Below are 18,609 nucleotides of genomic sequence, written 5' to 3' on the forward strand. Positions count from 1 at the left end.
CCCCAGGTATCAAACCTCAACGTCCCGGCTGTCTGTCCCTGAGTTAAAGCCCTCAGAGCCCAGGACCAATCCCCAGGTATCAAACCTCAACGTCCCGGCTGTCTGTCCCTGAGTTAAAGCCCTCAGAGCCCAGGACCAATCCCCAGGTATCAAACCTCAACGTCCCGGCTGTCTGTCCCTGAGTTAAAGCCCTCAGAGCCCAGGACCAATCCCCAGGTATCAAACCTCAACGTCCCGGCTGTCTGTCCCTGAGTTAAAGCCCTCAGAGCCCAGGACCAATCCCCAGGTATCAAACCTCAACATCCCGGCTGTCTGTCCCTGAGTTAAAGCCCTCAGAGCCCAGGACCAATCCCCAGGTATCAAACCTCAACGTCCCGGCTGTCTGTCCCTGAGTTAAAGCCCTCAGAGCCCAGGACCAATCCCCAGGTCTCCAACCTCAACGTCCCGGCTGTCTGTCCCTGAGTTAAAGCCCTCAGAGCCCAGGACCAATCCCCAGGTCTCCAACCTCAACGTCCCGGCTGTCTGTCCCTGAGTTAAAGCCCTCAGAGCCCAGGACCAATCCCCAGGTATCAAACCTCAACGTCCCGGCTGTCTGTCCCTGAGTTAAAGCCCTCAGAGCCCAGGACCAATCCCCAGGTATCAAACCTCAACGTCCCGGCTGTCTGTCCCTGAGTTAAAGCCCTCAGAGCCCAGGACCAATCCCCAGGTCTCCAACCTCAACGTCCCGGCTGTCTGTCCCTGAGTTAAAGCCCTCAGAGCCCAGGACCAATCCCCAGGTATCAAACCTCAACGTCCCGGCTGTCTGTCCCTGAGTTAAAGCCCTCAGAGCCCAGGACCAATCCCCAGGTCTCCAACCTCAACGTCCCGGCTGTCTGTCCCTGAGTTAAAGCCCTCAGAGCCCAGGACCAATCCCCAGGTCTCCAACCTCAACGTCCCGGCTGTCTGTCCCTGAGTTAAAGCCCTCAGAGCCCAGGACCAATCCCCAGGTATCAAACCTCAACGTCCCGGCTGTCTGTCCCTGAGTTAAAGCCCTCAGAGCCCAGGACCAATCCCCAGGTCTCCAACCTCAACGTCCCGGCTGTCTGTCCCTGAGTTAAAGCCCTCAGAGCCCAGGACCAATCCCCAGGTCTCCAACCTCAACGTCCCGGCTGTCTGTCCCTGAGTTAAAGCCCTCAGAGCCCAGGACCAATCCCCAGGTATCAAACCTCAACGTCCCGGCTGTCTGTCCCTGAGTTAAAGCCCTCAGAGCCCAGGACCAATCCCCAGGTATCAAACCTCAACGTCCCGGCTGTCTGTCCCTGTGTTAAAGCCCTCAGAGCCCAGGACCAATCCCCAGGTATCAAACCTCAACGTCCCGGCTGTCTGTCCCTGAGTTAAAGCCCTCAGAGCCCAGGACCAATCCCCAGGTCTCCAACCTCAACGTCCCGGCTGTCTGTCCCTGTGTTAAAGCCCTCAGAGCCCAGGACCAATCCCCAGGTATCAAACCTCTGGGTTGTCAGGAAGCTGCTGTCTCTCTTCACTGCATGCTGGTCAGATCTTCCACACTGGGTCAGACAGGATGAGATGTGGGTTGACTTTGTTTGGGTCCAGAATCACAGGTCCTGAACAGACAGAACTAGAGATTAGAACTGGTCATGACATCAGAACTGACCAGGAGAGAAGGAAAACAAAACAACAACAAAACTTTAATGTTTTTAAACAATATACATATTGTTGATCTATAAAAATACATGTTTTTACAGCAACATATTTTGTTTGTTTTTATTTTTTTATTTAACTAGGCAAGTCAGTTAAGAACAAATTCTTATTTTTCAATGACGGCCAAGGAACAGTGGGTTAACTGCCTGTTCAGGGGCAGAACGACTGATTTGTACCTTGTCAGCTCGGGGATTCATTCTTGCAACCTTGTGGTTATTAGTCTAACACTCTTACCACTAGGCTACGCTGCCGCCCCAACTGTTGTGTTAAATAGATAAATAAAGGAAATTGTTCATCAAGGTAAGTAAAATGACTCGCTGTATTTCACAATCCTGAGACCAGCTGTGGATCCGGCAGTGTGAAATGGGCTCTGAAAGGAGTCAGTGCTGTTGTTGTTTTGGGTTCAGAACCACAGAGTCAAGTCAGTGCTGTTGTGGGGGTTGGGTTCAGAACCACAGAGTCAAGTCAGTGCTGTTGTGGGGGTTGGGTTCAGAACCACAGAGTCAAGTCAGTGCTGTTGTGGGGTTGGGTTCAGAACCACAGAGTCAAGTCAGTGCTGTTGTGGGGTTGGGTTCAGAACCACAGAGTCAAGTCAGTGCTGTTGTGGGGGTTGGGTTCAGAACCACAGAGTCAAGTCAGTGCTGCTGTGGGGGTTGGGTTCAGAACCACAGAGTCAAGTCAGTGCTGTTGTGGGGTTGGGTTCAGAACCACAGAGTCAAGTCAGTGCTGTTGTGGGGTTGGGTTCAGAACCACAGAGTCAAGTCAGTGCTGTTGTGGGGGTTGGGTTCAGAACCACAGAGTCAAGTCAGTGCTGTTGTGGGGTTGGGTTCAGAACCACAGAGTCAAGTCAGTGCTGTTGTGGGGTTGGGTTCAGAACCACAGAGTCAAGTCAGTGCTGTTGTGGGGTTGGGTTCAGAACCACAGAGTCAAGTCAGTGCTGCTGTGGGGTTGGCTGTGGGGGTTGGGTTCAGAACCACAGAGTCAAGTCAGTGCTGTTGTGGGGTTGGGTTCAGAACCACAGAGTCAAGTCAGTGCTGTTGTGGGGTTGGGTTCAGAACCACAGAGTCAAGTCAGTGCTGCTGTGGGGTTGGGTTCAGAACCACAGAGTCAAGTCAGTGCTGTTGTGGGGTTGGGTTCAGAACCACAGAGTCAAGTCAGTGCTGTTGTGGGGTTGGGTTCAGAACCACAGAGTCAAGTCAGTGCTGCTGTGGGGTTGGGTTCAGAACCACAGAGTCAAGTCAGTGCTGTTGTGGGGTTGGGTTCAGAACCACAGAGTCAAGTCAGTGCTGTTGTGGGGTTGGGTACAGAACCACAGAGTCAAGTCAGTGCTGCTGTGGGGTTGGGTTCAGAACCACAGAGTCAAGTCAGTGCTGTTGTTGTTTTGGGTTCAGAACCACAGAGTCAAGTCAGTGCTGTTGTGGGGTTGGGTTCAGAACCACAGAGTCAAGTCAGTGCTGTTGTGGGGTTGGGTTCAGAACCACAGAGTCAAGTCAGTGCTGTTGTTGTTTTGGGTTCAGAACCACAGAGTCAAGTCAGTGCTGCTGTGGGGTTGGGTTCAGAACCACTGAGTCAAGTCAGTGCTGCTGTGGGGTTGGGTTCAGAACCACAGAGTCAAGTCAGTGCTGTTGTGGGGTTGGGTTCAGTAGGTCTGACAGATAGGCAGGTTCAATTCCATTTAGGGATTCGTAGACAAGGAGAATTGTTGAACACGGTTTTAGATGAGCTATAATTTGACCCCCAAATACTGCATTTCCATAATCGATTCAGGAGAAAATGAATGAATGAAAAAGCTTTTCCGTGTCAGATGTGGTGAGAGAGGGTCTTAGGCGGGATAAAAATAATCCCACGTTGAATAAAATACATTAAATGACATGAGAACATACCATACTCTTTCTGCAGTTCATTGGGGAACTCATGTCATTGCAATGGTGTTTTTATTTTAAATATTTTTTTAATTTAACCTTTGGCTGTGAGTGTGTGTGTGTGTGTGTGTGTGAGCGTGCGTGCGTGCAACCACGCGTGCTCGCAAGTTCAACTTGTGTGTATGAGTTCAGAGATTGGAATGGACAGTGTCCAGGAAGGGTGGTTCTGGCCAATATGTTCTTGTTCAAGAAATGTAGGAATGTTCTGGGAATGTTCTAGGAAAAAGTACATGGTTTAATCTCAGACAGACTACAGTGTAATCCTTTGGTAAGGAGTTGTGGTCATAGACTGACTGAACAGACTGGGCTTTAGGCCAGCGCATATCTAATGGAGGGAGCATTTTAACCTACATTTCACCTCACGTTAAACCCACTTTCACCAGATCTTTCTTTAGGCATCTGTGTCATCTTCACATTACTCCAGGAGCATATCTCCTAGCCATGGTGGCCTTTACAAACATCAAGTCACAGAGGAAGTGTTTATAAGGATGGCTTTATTATAGAAATGCCTTCTTTGAAAATAACAAGTAGAAACATCTTCATACAACATGCTGCGAGACAACAGAATAAAGAGCATCCAGTTTCAACCCACTAGTTTAGGCTGGGACCTTCATTTAATGTTCTGTCAAAGTGCACCAGTCAGTGAAAATAGTGGGAACGGGTGGTAATAAGGTTACATTACATACGTGGTCATCTAGAATGTGAATATAAACGGTCAGAAGTAGTTGGATTACATTTGGTGATAACGTTCAGTCACTTTTTTGCCGAGTTCCAGGAGAGAGTTGTACCGTAGTGTCTTGGTCTTCCATGAGTTAGGGATGCCTTGAAGCCCAATCTGTACGGATAAAAACATTTAATAAAAACGTTAGTAATATTCTTTTTTGAGTTCATAAAAAAAACAAAAAAACATCTAACCATAATGAAATGTATATTGAATATGGAGTCCCGAGTTTTTCATGACCATACGTTGACTTGAACAGCCTTAGTAGTAGAGTAGAGATCCATTACAGGTATGTCCCCGAGTTGACCAGGTACAGCCCTGTTTGAAAGTGTCCATAGTTACCTGACCAGCTAAAGCCCTGTTTGATAGTGTCCATACTTATCTGACCAGCTAAAGCCCTGTTTGATAGTGTCCATAGTTACCTGACCAAGTAAAGCCCTGTTTGATAGTGTCCATACTTATCTGACCAAGTAAAGCCCTGTTTGATAGTGTCCATAGTTACCTGACCAAGTAAAGCCCTGTTTGATAGTGTCCATAGTTACCTGACCAAGTAAAGCCCTGTTTGATAGTGTCCATACTTATCTGACCAGCTAAAGCCCTGTTTGATAGTGTCCATAGTTACCTGACCAAGTAAAGCCCTGTTTGATAGTGTCCATAGTTACCTGACCAAGTAAAGCCCTGTTTGATAGTGTCCATAGTTACCTGACCAAGTAAAGCCCTGTTTGATAGTATCCATAGTTACCTGAGTCATATCAGTAAGTCACCAGAACATCCAGAAGAGATCCACAGTTAGTTAGGTCCTAGTTAGGTCCTAGTTATACAGTGTTCAATCCCAGAGCCCTGATACATTTTTACATTGCAGTCATTTAGCAGATGCTGTTGCCCAGAGCAACATACACATTGGGCATTCATCTTAAAAGGGAAACTAAGCATTTTCTTCGGTAAGTAACTATTAGCAAAGTCAGTGGTAAATAAGACAAGACTAGTGTTAAGTGTCCATGGTACCTGAGCCCCTAGACAGGCACCGATGAATGAGCTCCTGCTGCAGGTGCATCCTCCGCAGACCATGGTGTCCCTGATAGCTTGATCAAACTCCTTAGCCGTCAGGACCCCATGCAGCGCCGCTTGGAACGAACCAGGCAAACCTAAGAGATCGAGACCATACTTAAAACCCACTCAAACACAACTGACAGACAGACCAAGACGAGGATGGACAACCATAATTTAATTCAGTTTATATTTCATATCCCCACAAAAAAGTAAACGAAATAGCTGACCACAGCTGTTGGGGAACACACTGGGGATCAGATCCTGGTGAGCCTTGGACAGATTCTCCCTCACCTGGTAAATGTGGCCTAAAACAGAGTAGAATTGATAAGAAATGTGTTAGATCATTACATATTTATTCTAATATAATTGCTTTTTTTTCTCCATGGTAACTATTCATACAGGATGCATGAATAGTTAGTAGTGGACGACTGCAACATTTTAAAGAGAAAAGGACAGATTATTGGGACACAGACCAGGGTGGGCCTCCCAGTCAGTGAGTCACATACCAACCACAGCTTTGTCCAAGTCCTGTGGCTGTTTCCTGTTCGGGTCAGTGAGCTGATCAAGCACAGAATCCAGGACCTTCTCATCAGGACCATTCAGGATGAAATGCTCTAGGATCCTGGAACAGAAAGAAGGAAAAAGCCATTTGGGTTTTAAATGAATAACCAGAGTTATTGGGTCTATAATGATGTTTTGCTCTGTGTATAACCAGTTATTAGGTCTATATTGTTGTGTTTTGCTCTGTGTCTAACCAGAGTTATTAGGTCTGTAATGTTGTGTTTTGCTCTGTGTATAACCAGTTATTAGGTCTATATTGTTGTGTTTTGCTCTGTGTATAACCAGAGTTATTAGGTCTATATTGTTGTGTTTTGCTCTGTGTATAACCAGAGTTATTGGGTCTATATTGTTGTGTTTTGCTCTGTGTATAACCAGAGTTATTAGGTCTATATTGTTGTGTTTTGCTCTGTGTATAACCAGAGTTATTAGGTCTATATTGTTGTGTTTTGCTCTGTGTATAACCAGAGTTATTAGGTCTATATTGTTGTGTTTTGCTCTGTGTATAACCAGAGTTATTGGGTCTATAATGATGTTTTGCTCTGTGTATAACCAGTTATTAGGTCTATAATGATATGTTTTGCTCTGTGTATAACCAGAGTTATTAGGTCTATATTGTTGTGTTTTGCTCTGTGTATAACCAGAGTTATTAGGTCTATATTGTTGTGTTTTGCTCTGTGTATAACCAGAGTTATTGGGTCTATAATGATGTTTTGCTCTGTGTATAACCAGTTATTAGGTCTGTATTGTTGTGTTTTGCTCTTTGTATAACCAGAGTTATTAGGTCTGTAATGTTGTGTTTTGCTCTGTGTATAACCAGAGTTATTGGGTCTATAATGATATGTTTTGCTCTGTGTATAACCAGTTATTAGGTCTATAATGATATGTTTTGCTCTGTGTATAACCAGTTATTAGGTCTATATTGTTGTGTTTTGCTCTGTGTATAACCAGTTATTAGGTCTATAATGATATGTTTTGCTCTGTGTATAACCAGTTATTAGGTCTATAATGATATGTTTTGCTCTGTGTATAACCAGTTATTAGGTCTATAATGATATGTTTTGCTCTGTGTATAACCAGTTATTAGGTCTATAATGATATGTTTTGCTCTGTGTATAACCAGTTATTAGGTCTATAATGATATGTTTTGCTCTGTGTATAACCAGTTATTAGGTCTATAATGATATGTTTTGCTCTGTGTATAACCAGTTATTAGGTCTATAATGATATGTTTTGCTCTGTGTATAACCAGTTATATGTCGAAGCGTCAGTCATCTGTTCGCATCCTGTACAATAGATTAAAGTCAGCAAATGTTTTTATCTGCCTTTTTTTGTGGAGTGTCTCTAAGTCTGTTTGTGTTTTTGCTCTGTGTATAAGTCTGTTTGGCAGAGTTATTAGGTCTATAGTCTGTTTGTGTTTTTTGCTCTGTGTATAACCAGTCTGTTTATTGTTTGGTCTATAATGTACCTGTGTTTTGCTTTGTGTGTGCTATACCTCTACCTAGTCTGTTTGGAGTTATTAGCTCCCAACTCTATAATGATAGTCTGTTTTGTTTGTGTGGAGTGCTCCCAACTCTTTCTACCTAGTCTGTTTGGCTGTTTATTGGGTCTATAATGATATGTCTTTTGGCTGTTTGTGTATAACCAGTTTTAGGTCTACCTAGTCTGTTTGGCTTTTGTCTGGAGTGTATAACCAGTTGTTTGGCTGTTTAGGTCTATAATGATCCTTTGTTTTGCTCTGTGTCCAACTCCTTTCTACCAGTTGTTTAGGTCTATAATGATATGTTTGCTCTGTGTAGTGCTCCAACTCCTTTCTACCTAGTCTGTTTGGCTGTTTGTGTATAACTCCTTTCTACCTAGTCTGTTTGGCTGTTTGTGTGGAGTGCTCCAACTCCTTTCTACCTAGTCTGTTTGGCTGTTTGTGTGGAGTGCTCCAACTCCTTTCTACCTAGTCTGTTTGGCTGTTTGTGTGGAGTGCTCCCAACTCCTTTCTACCTCTACCTAGTCTGTTTGGCTGTGTGTCTATAATGATATGTCTTTTGCTGTTTGTGTATAACTCCTTTCTACCTCTACCAGTTTTAGGTCTATAATGATATGTTGTTTGCTGTTTGTGTATAACCAGTCTGTTTAGTTTGTCTATAATGATATGTTTTGCTGTTTGTGTATAACCAGTTATTGGCTGGTCTATAATGATATGTTTGGCTCTGTGTAGTACTCCTTTCTACCTAGTCTGTTTGGCTGTTTATTAGGTCTATAATGTTTGGCTGTTTTTTGCTCCAACTCCTTTCTACCTAGTCTGTTTGGCTGTTTATAGTGCTCCCAACTCCTTTCTATAGTCTGTTTGCTGTTTGTGTGGAGTGCTCCCAACTCCTTTCTACCTAGTCTGTTTGGCTGTTTGTGTGGAGTTATTAGTCTGTTTCTATAATGATATGTTTGGCTCTGTGTATAACCAGTCTGTTTGGCTGTTTGTTATTAGGTCTATAATGATATAGTCTTTTGCTGTTTGTGTATAACCAGTTATTAGGTCTATAATGATATGTTTTGCTGTTTGTGTATAACCTAGTCTGTTTGGCTGTTTGTGTAGGTCAACTCTTTCTATAGTTTGTTTGGCTGTTTGTGTATACTCCTTTCTACCAGTCTGTTTGGCTGTTATTAGGCTCCAACTCTATAATGATATGTCTGTTTGCTTTGTGTATAACCAGTTGTTTAGCTGTTTGTCTATAATGATATGTTTTGCTGTTTGTGTATAACCTAGTTGTTTAGGTCTATAATGATATGTTTTGTTTGTGTATAACCAAGTTTTTAGGTCTATAATGATATGTTTGGCTGTTCTGTGTATAACCAGTTATTAGGTCTATAATGATTTAGATGCACTATTTTGGCTGTTCCACTGGATGTCAGAAGGTGAATTCACCAATTTGTAAGTCGCTCTGGATAGCGTCTAAATGACTTAAATGTACCTAGTCTGTTTTGCTGTTTGTGTATAACCAGTTATTAGTCTGTTTCTGTTTGTGTGGAGTATAACTCCTTTGACCTCTACCTAGTCTGTTTGGCTGTTTGTGTGGAGTGCTCCAACTCCTTTCTACCTCTACCTAGTCTGTTTGGCTGTTTGTTTATAACTCCTTTCTACCTAGTCTGTTTGGCTGTTTGTGTATAACTCCTTTCTACCTTACCTAGTCTGTTTCTATAACTCCTTTGATATAGTCTGTTTGGCTCTGTGTATCCAACTCCTTTCTACCTAGTCTGTTTGGCTGTTTGTCTATAACTCCTTTGACCTCTACCTAGTCTGTTTGGCTGTTTGTGTGGAGTGCTCCCAACTCCTTTCACCTTACTTAGTCTGTTTGGCTGTTTGTGTGGAGTGCTCCAACTCCTTTGACCTCTACCTAGTCTGTTTGGCTGTTTGTGTGGAGTGCTCCAACTCCTTTCTACCTAGTCTGTTTGGCTGTTTGTTAGGTCCAACTAATTCTACCTAGTCTGTTTGGCTGTTTGTGTGTGTCCAACTCCTTTCTACCTCTACCTAGTCTGTTTGGCTGTTTGTCTATAACTCCTTTGACCACTACCTAGTCTGTTTGCTGTTTGTGTAGTGCTCCAGTTATTAGGAATACCTATAATGATATGTTTTGCACTCTGTGTTACTGGATGTAACTCAGCGTCTGCTAAATGACTTAAATGTAAATGTTAGTCTGTTTGGCTATAACTCCTTTGATACCTAGTCTGTTTGGCTGTTTCTGTGGAGTACTCCCAACTCCTTTCTACCTCTACCTAGTCTGTTTGGCTATAATGATACCTAGTCTGTTTGGCTGTTTGTGTGGAGTACTCCCAACTCCTTTCTACCTAGTCTGTTTGGCTGTTTGTGTGGAGTATCCCAACTCCTTTCTACCTCTACCTAGTCTGTTTGGCTGTTTGTGTATCCCAACTCCTTTCAGTTACCTAGTCTGTTTGGCTGTTTGTGTGGAGTCTACTCCTTTCTACCTATGAGTGCTCCCAACTCCTTTTACCTCTACCTAGTCTGTTTGGCTGTTTGTGTGGAGTGCTATAACTTAGTCTGTTTGGCTGTTTGTCTATAACTCCTTTGATATGTCTGTTTGGCTGTTTGTGTATAACCAGTTATTAGTCTGTTTCTAGTGCTAATGACCTAGTCTGTTTGGCTGTTTGTGTATAACCAACTCCTTTCTACCTCTACCTAGTCTGTTTGGCTGTTTGTGTGGAGTGCTCCAACTCCTTTCTACCTCTACCTAGTCTGTTTGGCTGTTTGTGTGGAGTGCTCCAACTCCTTTCTACCTCTACCTAGTCTGTTTGGCTGTTTGTGTGGAGTACTCCCAACTCCTTTCTACCTAGTCTGTTTGGCTGTTTGTGTGGAGTACTCCCAACTCCTTTGGATCTACCTAGTCTGTTTGGCTGCAAGTGCTCCCAACTCCTTTTACCTCTACCTAGTCTGTTTGGCTGTTTGTGTGGAGTGCTCCCAACTCCTTTCAACCTCTACCTAGTCTGTTTGGCTGTTTGTGTGGAGTGCTCCCAACTCCTTTCTACCTCTACCTAGTCTGTTTGGCTGTTTGTGTGGAGTGCTCCAACTCCTTTCTACCTAGTCTTTTTGGCTGTTTGTGTGGAGTGCTCCAACTCCTTTCTACCTAGTCTTTTTGGCTGTTTGTGTGGAGTGCTCCAACTCCTTTCTACCTCTACCTAGTCTGTTTGGCTGTTTGTGTGGAGTACTCCCAACTCCTTTCTACCTAGTCTGTTTGGCTGTTTGTGTGGAGTGCTCCCAACTCCTTTCTACCTAGTCTGTTTGGCTGTTTGTGTGGAGTGCTCCCAACTCCTTTCTACCTCTACCTAGTCTGTTTGGCTGTTTGTGTGGAGTGCTCCCAACTCCTTTCTACCTCTACCTAGTCTGTTTGGCTGTTTGTGTGGAGTGCTCCAACTCCTTTCAACCTCTACCTAGTCTGTTTGGCTGTTTGTGTGGAGTGCTCCAACTCCTTTCTACCTCTACCTAGTCTGTTTGGCTGTTTGTGTGGAGTGCTCCCAACTCCTTTCTACCTAGTCTGTTTGGCTGTTTGTGTGGAGTACCCCCAACTCCTTTCTACCTCTACCTAGTCTGTTTGGCTGTTTGTGTGGAGTGCTCCAACTCCTTTCTACCTAGTCTGTTTGGCTGTTTGTGTGGAGTACTCCCAACTCCTTTCTACCTAGTCTGTTTGGCTGTTTGTGTGGAGTACTCCAACTCCTTTCTACCTCTACCTAGTCCGTTTGGAAGTTTTTCTTGGTAAGTCCTCCACATGATTTCTGTCATTGTTGTTGAGCACTCCTCCGTTCCGTTATTTACTGAAGCGCGAAGGCCCCGCCTGAACTCAGAGCTCTTGTGATCACCATGTCCTGATACCTGTACATACTATACAGTATGTTTCCTTCAAACAGGAAACTGACCTTGCTGCTGCCAGTGTCTCAGCCACACAGGCGTCATTGTTCTGCGTGACTCGGACAGCCTCCTCTACCTTCTCCAACATGTCAGGCTTCCCAGCATACAACGCCACGATCGGAGCCAGCTTTGCTATGCCATCCGGCTGAAAGTCCGTCTCACATCCTAGAAGAAGACCGGAGAGACATTACGCAACATTAGAGCTGGTAGGGCTTTATTTGACCTCAATCACGTACGTATATTATACACATGTTGTTGTTTTCATTATTGTTTACCTGTTTCTTCCTGGCCTGCGTCCATGTTTTTCATGAAGCTCTTTATACTTCCATGTCGCCATGGTCCCTCAATGGGCAGCTGGGGTCTGGGTCCTTACACAACACACAATACAACACATTCAGCTTTTTGACAATCATTAACATGCATGGTTGGGGGCCACTTTCCCCTGACATAGAGGAAGGGGTGAGGTTAGGGTAAAGTTCAATTTAAGGCTCGGGATCTGCTGGTCGTATATATCCACAGCATAAATAAATAAATAAATAAATAAATAAATAAATATATATATATATATATATATATATATATATATATATATATATATATATATACACACACACAACTGAGTTTATTTTAGATGCAACTATATTTATCCACTACGTGATCCTGAATGGAGTGTATTCATTCCTTTCGGCCTTCATCATCAGGTTTCCTTACCACTCCTATCCCTGTACGGGTCATTGACAGGGGTGTCATACTCGGACCTGGGCCCAAAGAAGTTATACGTCCTCTTCCTCAGATCATTGACGTTCAGACCTGAACAAATGGGAGAGAAAAAAAACCCCAACGAGGTCTGAATCTATGAAGATGCTGTGTAGCTAAAGGAATAATTTTGAGGTTAATCTTAAGAGAACAGTTAGTTAAAAAAAAAAAAAGTTGCATATAGTGCCACACTATAATAGAACAGACTATACCTCCACATTCAGACAGTGATTCCAGCAACACGAAGGCCTGGTCCCCGTAGCAGCTCTGGTTACCCGTGTCACGGCGGTAGAAAGGGTTGGCTGACTTGGGCCTGAACTCAGGTGTCGGGGCCTCATTCAGGAAGCCATCCAGTTTATCCAGGTCGTACACCCAGTGCAGGGGCTGGGCTGGGATGGGATTGACAGTCAAATTGACGTCATGTCATGAGGGGAAGCTGATGGCCAAAGTAAATATCTGTTTATTATGTGTATGTTCTTTTTGATTTTTTATATATCCTTAAAATTAAAATTGCTGGGCTAGAAGGGATGGTGCAGGTTTTTCAACATTATTTTACAGAGTTATTAAAACACGCTGATGCTGAATACAATGATGCCATTTTATGTTCTGAATCATACTTGTGAGCACTTATCTATGTTTGCCTCTGAGAAGAGACCATGTGATGGGAGCTCTATAAACCAAATTCCAACAACATTATAGAAAATCTGTAAAAAAAAAATATATATATATATATAAAAAATGCGCCCTATTTACAGGCTGAAACTACAGCACCTAGAGTTGGTCAAGAAAAACTCCCTATTCATACAAAAAAAGTCCAAACTATTTATACAGTAACGCCAACGATTTATATTAGTTATTACCTGCTGCGTCTGCCACAGCTGATCCAATGATGGCTCCGAGAGCTCTGTCAGCCAGAGACATGGCCATCTGGGGGGAAAAACACACACGTCAACCCAGGATCAATCCAATCTGGCGTTATTCATGTCTATTGGACATATGACGTTGGAATCTATGCCTGTAGGACATTTACTTTAAATCTACTGTAGCACTGTGACTAGAATAGTGACAGTGCTATAATAGCCTATCTACCAATAGGCTGAAGACGATTCAATGGGGCAGAAATAGATACAGGCAACAGTCTCCAGACGATTCCGGGGGACAGAACGAGATACAGGCTCCAGTCGCTGGATACATTTTGGTTTGCTGAAGACGCGCTACAACATTGATTGTCATAGAATATATATATATATTTTAAATGTCTTACCGTGGAAAACCTCCTCAGATTGTTCTAGATACAGGGCCTATTTACACCATGCAGCTGTCTGACGTTATAAAATAATAAATTCAGCCGTTCTCTCATTGGACAGACTCAATGAGAATCTACATTTGCGTAAAAGCCGCTCCTCCTTACGCCATGCAGCTTTAGACTTGACATTAAGTGCGCGCATGGCGCATACACTTTCATTGATCTATACAACAAATTCATAGCCCAAATTATAACATCATCATGTGTCTGACTATCTACATGATTTGTAGATTCATACATTTACGCAGCAGAACAACGACCCGGTGAAGCGAAAAGGAAACTCGAATTACACCGCCATTGCTCCAGATTCCAGAGTACATTATTCAGTGATTGGTCCTTCTGTGTGAGCTAAACGCTTTCATTGGTCAGCTGTGTGTGGAGGCGGGACAGAGATATTATAGGAGGCGGGCGAGACAAAGGGTGTAGCCCCCCCCAAAATGGTATATATATACACATTTTTTTAAACGTAGGCTGTTGCCAGAAAAGAAAACATTTATGTGGGGCGGCAGGGTAGCCTAGTGGTTAGAGCGTTGGACTGGTAACTGAAAGGTTGCAAGCTCAAATACCTAAACTGACAAGGTACAAATCTGTCGTTCTGCCCTTGAAACACTCTTCCTAGGCTGTCATTGAAAATAAGAATTTGTTCTTAACTGACTTGCCTAGTAAAATAAAATATTAGTTTCAAATACATTACATTACAAATTGAAAACCAAAACACACACACACAGGTGAAAGTAAAGAACTCCATTCAGAAAGCTTTTATTTGATTACTTCTCTCTCAGTCATTTGTTGCTCTTGCAAATTATTTTATGACTCAAAACTCCTGTTTGTGCATGTTTGTGTATGTGTACAGTAAACTGAGCTTACAAAACATTATGAACACTTGATCTTTGAATTACATAGATAGACTGGTTAATACAGATGAAAGCTATGATCCCTTATTGATGACACTTGTTATGATTCCCCAATCCAGCCTGTTCCTATGAATTTAATGACAATATCTGGAAATCACATGAAGCTTATTGTTTCTACAAAAAAGTATTTGCAACCCCTAGACACACGTGTTTGGTGTTAAGGATGAACAAAATTTCAGGAGAACAGACCAGACTTGAACGCAACACTTAACTCGTTGCCTTGAACGCAACTCAACAAGCACCGGGCTGCTAACCATTGCCAATCAGCCTCCACTACTGTTTGCAACACTAGTTACATTGAATGTAACTCCTCAAACAAGCTCCAGCTGCTACTAACTGCTAATCAGCCTCAACACCTGTTCTCACTCTCATTAATCACCACCACCACCCTACTTAACCCTGACCAAACAGTCATTCCTTCTCTCTGGTTTGTGTCGCATGCTGCGTGACAAGCCTTGAGTTAGCAAAAAGGTCTACTCAAAGTTTAGTCTTTATGAGTCCTGTAACACCATCGTTCCAGACCTCACAAAGAACCGGTGGTCGGCCTCCGGGCCAATCAGCCTCTCCACATGCGCGGTGGCTCGGGCCCAAAACCTGTAAACATCCTGGACGCCATGCCTCTGCCCCTGCCAAGGGCCTTCCAAATATGTCTGTTCCCGCTAACTTCTCTACCTTATCGTCAGCTTTTCCTACTCTCTAACCCTCCCTCCCTGCCCTTGTCTCCTCCTCTGCCAGCAGTGCCTGCCCACCTTGTACGCCTACTCTGGCCCCTCAGCTTCCTTCCCTCTTGCTCCTACTTCTCCCTCCGGCCTCGCCGGCCCTGTAACCGTTGCCTCGGCAGTGGCTTACCCACTTTCTCTGCTAGCGACCGCCTCTCTCTGTCGCCACCGGCGTTGCAACTCATCATCTGGTTGCCCGCTCTGGCCTCCATCTACCAACGACCTCTCACAGCTCCACCTCCTCAGCCAGTTACGGGCCCACAGCCATCCAAGCTACGTCCCAGTTCAGTGAACAGCCTCTGTTCACGTCCTCACTGCCAGCTGCAGACCAGCCCTCCTCCGGCCCACCGCTCTCTACAACCACCCCGGCTCATCCTCCACCCAATGCCCTGATCTTCACCCTGACCACTCCTGAATTGAGTTGTTTCTCCTGGCCTCATCTCTACTCCTTACACTTCCACTCCAACATCTGTTTGACCTTGACGAGTTCGGAGTCGTCACCACCCTCATTGAGGTGAAACCGGGCTTTATGATTGGCCGCTTCCCCTCCCTGCCATTCCCCACCTCAAAATTGCCAAGAAGCTTAAAATTGGCAAGAAGCTTTTCGATCTCTCCACCCCACCCCCCCCACCCCACAAATCTTAAGTCTCCAGTGTTAACAACCTCATCCCCAGACCTGACTTCTCCTTACAGTATGCCACAATCAAACATGCCATCACTCACATTAAACTTGCTGGCCGTGGAGCCTTGCCAAGGCCGACATCATCTCCGCTTTAATGGTGCTGCCCCTTCATCCTGACACCTGCCATCTTTTCGGAGTCTGCTGGGAGGCGTGGTACTACTTCTGTCTGCCTGACAATTGGATGCAATCGCAGTCCTCAACTATTCAGTACCGGAGCCTTTGGATCTTGTTGAATGTCAACAGGCTTCCTGTATGTTCTCCACCTCCTCGCCAATTTCCTCACTTTTGGCGACCCTTCTTTCTCTTCAGCCCTGGGCCTCTTCTAATTTCCACCTTCAGCCGCATTGGCATACCTCTCTCTGAGGAGAAGACAGAAGGCCCCTCCACTCGCCTCAAATTCTTCGGCATCATACTGGACACTCTCTCCTTTCTGACCTCCCTGCATCTTGCCCACCTTCAGCACATTTCCCTTCTGTCCAATTACCTGGAATCTCCGCACTGCACTAAATGTCAGTAGCTTTCACTGCTGGGTCACCTGAATTAGGCCATCAGAATCATCCCTCAAGACCGCTCCTTCTTGTCCCACCTCTCCCTGGCTGCCTCTGTGCTTCACACCGTGGTCTTCAACCTCTCGGAGCTCAGGCTTTCGGCACCTTCTCTTCAGTCATTAGAACGGAATCACCTTTTTCTATGATGAATGTGTCTCTTCTCCTGAAGACTTACAACTGTTCACCGACGCTGAAGTGTATGGCGGCAAATGTTTTACTTTTAAACTCAGACAATACAGATGCTAGTTTTAGGCCCCAAGAAACAAAGAAATCTAATGCTTTGTAGGTTAGCAGTAACACCTTGAAATCAGCCCTAGCCTTAACAGGAAGCCAGTGTAGAGAAGCTTGCACTGGAGTAATATGTGTTTTGGTTCGAGTTAAGATTCTAGATCTAGATCTGATAATTAATCTTGATGGTTGTACAGTCATCTCAAATAAAACTGTGAAGGACCTCTGCATTACTCTGGACCCTGATCTCCCTTTTGACAAACATATCAAGACTGTTTCAAGGACAGCTGTTTTCCATCTACGTAACATTGCAAAAATCTGATACTTTCCAACCAAACATGATGCAGAAAAATGTATCCACGCTTTTATCACTTCCAGATTAGACTACTGCAATGCTTTACTTTCCAGCTACCCTGACAAAGCACTAACTAAACTTCAGTTAGTGATAAACATGGCTGCTAGAAACTTAACTAGAACAAAAACACGTCATCATATTACTCCAGTGGTAGCGTCTACACTGGCTTCCTGTTAAGGCAAGGGCTGATTTCAAGGTTTTACTGCTAACCTACAAAGCATTACATGAGCTTGCTCCTACCTATCTTTCCAAACTGGTCCTGCCGTACATGTACACACGTGCGCTATGGTCAAAAGACTCAGGCCTCCTTATTGTCCCTAAGCAGCTATAGGCAGGATTTCTCCTATAGAGCACCATTTTTATGGAATGGTCTGCCTACCCATGTGAAAGACGCAGACTCTGTCTCGACCTTTAAATCTTTATTGAAGAGTCATCTCTTCAGTAGGTCCTATGATTGAGGGTACAGTGCCTTGCGAAAGTATTCGGCCCCCTTGAACTTTGCGACCTTTTGCCACATTTCAGGCTTCAAACATAAAGATATAAAACTGTATTTTTTTGTGAAGAATCAACAACAAGTGGGACACAATCATGAAGTGGAACGACATTTATTGGATATTTCAAACTTTTTTAACAAATCAAAAACTGAAAAAATGTGCGTGCAAAATTATTCAGCCACTTTACTTTCAGTGCAGCAAACTCTCTCCAGAAGTTCAGTGAGGATCTCTGAATGATCCAATGTTGACCTAAATGACTAATGATGATAAATACAATCCACCTGTGTGCAATCAAGTCTCCGTATAAATGCACCTGCACTGTGATAGTCTCAGAGGTCCGTTAAAAGCGCAGAGAGCATCATGAAGAACAAGGAACACACCAGGCAGGTCCGAGATACTGTTGTGAAGAAGTTTAAAGCCGGATTTGGATACAAAAAGATTTCCCAAGCTTTAAACATCCCAAGGAGCACTGTGCAAGCGATAATATTGAAATGGAAGGAGTATCAGACCACTGCAAATCTACCAAGACCTGGCCGTCCCTCTAAACTTTCAGCTCATACAATGAGAAGACTGATCAGAGATGCAGCCAAGAGGCCCATGATCACTCTGGATGAACTGCAGAGATCTACAGCTGAGGTGGGAGACTCTGTCCATAGGACAACAATCAGTCGTATATTGCACAAATCTGGCCATTATGGAAGAGTGGCAAGAAGAAAGCCATTTCTTAAAGATATCCATAAAAAGTGTTGTTTAAAGTTTGCCACAAGCCACCTGGGAGACACACCAAACATGTGGAAGAAGGTGCTCTGGTCAGATGAAACCAAAATTGAACTTTTTGGCAACAATGCAAAACGTTATGTTTGGCGTAAAAGCAACACAGCTCATCACCCTGAACACCCCATACCCACTGTCAAACATGGTGGTGGTGGCAGCATCATGGTTTGGGCCTGCTTTTCTTCAGCAGGGACAGGGAAGATGGTTAAAATTGATGGGAAGATGGATGGAGCCAAACACAGGACCATTCTGGAAGAAAACCTGATGGAGTTTGCAAAAGACCTGAGACTGGGACGGAGATTTGTCTTCCAACAAGACAATGATCCAAAACATAAAGCAAAATCTACAATGGAATGGTTCAAAAATAAACATATCCAGGTGTTAGAATGGCCAAGTCAAAGTCCAGACCTGAAATGTGGCAAAAGGTCGCAAAGTTCAAGGGGGCCGAATACTTTCGCAAGGCACTGTAGTTTATCC

The 18,609-nt window shown here is 44.1% G+C and overlaps 1 protein-coding gene across 1 annotated transcript; it reads right to left on the minus strand.

Moving 5' to 3' along the window:
- Positions 1-4,097: 4,097 nt before the first annotated feature.
- LOC135509103 (crystallin J1A-like) lies at positions 4,098-13,484 on the minus strand. Its single transcript, XM_064929451.1, has 10 exons — positions 13,377-13,484; positions 12,973-13,039; positions 12,325-12,501; positions 12,068-12,166; positions 11,632-11,724; positions 11,365-11,521; positions 5,898-6,013; positions 5,619-5,696; positions 5,347-5,486; positions 4,098-4,455 (listed from the first exon to the last, which is right to left on the minus strand). The coding sequence occupies exons 2-10, from the start codon at positions 13,037-13,039 to the stop codon at positions 4,351-4,353; spliced, it is 1,032 nt and encodes a 343-aa protein (XP_064785523.1). The 5' UTR covers positions 13,377-13,484; the 3' UTR covers positions 4,098-4,350.
- Positions 13,485-18,609: the final 5,125 nt, after the last annotated feature.

Source organism: Oncorhynchus masou, chromosome 3 (genome assembly GCF_036934945.1).
Source record: "Oncorhynchus masou masou isolate Uvic2021 chromosome 3, UVic_Omas_1.1, whole genome shotgun sequence".
Lineage (NCBI taxonomy): Eukaryota > Metazoa > Chordata > Actinopteri > Salmoniformes > Salmonidae > Oncorhynchus > Oncorhynchus masou.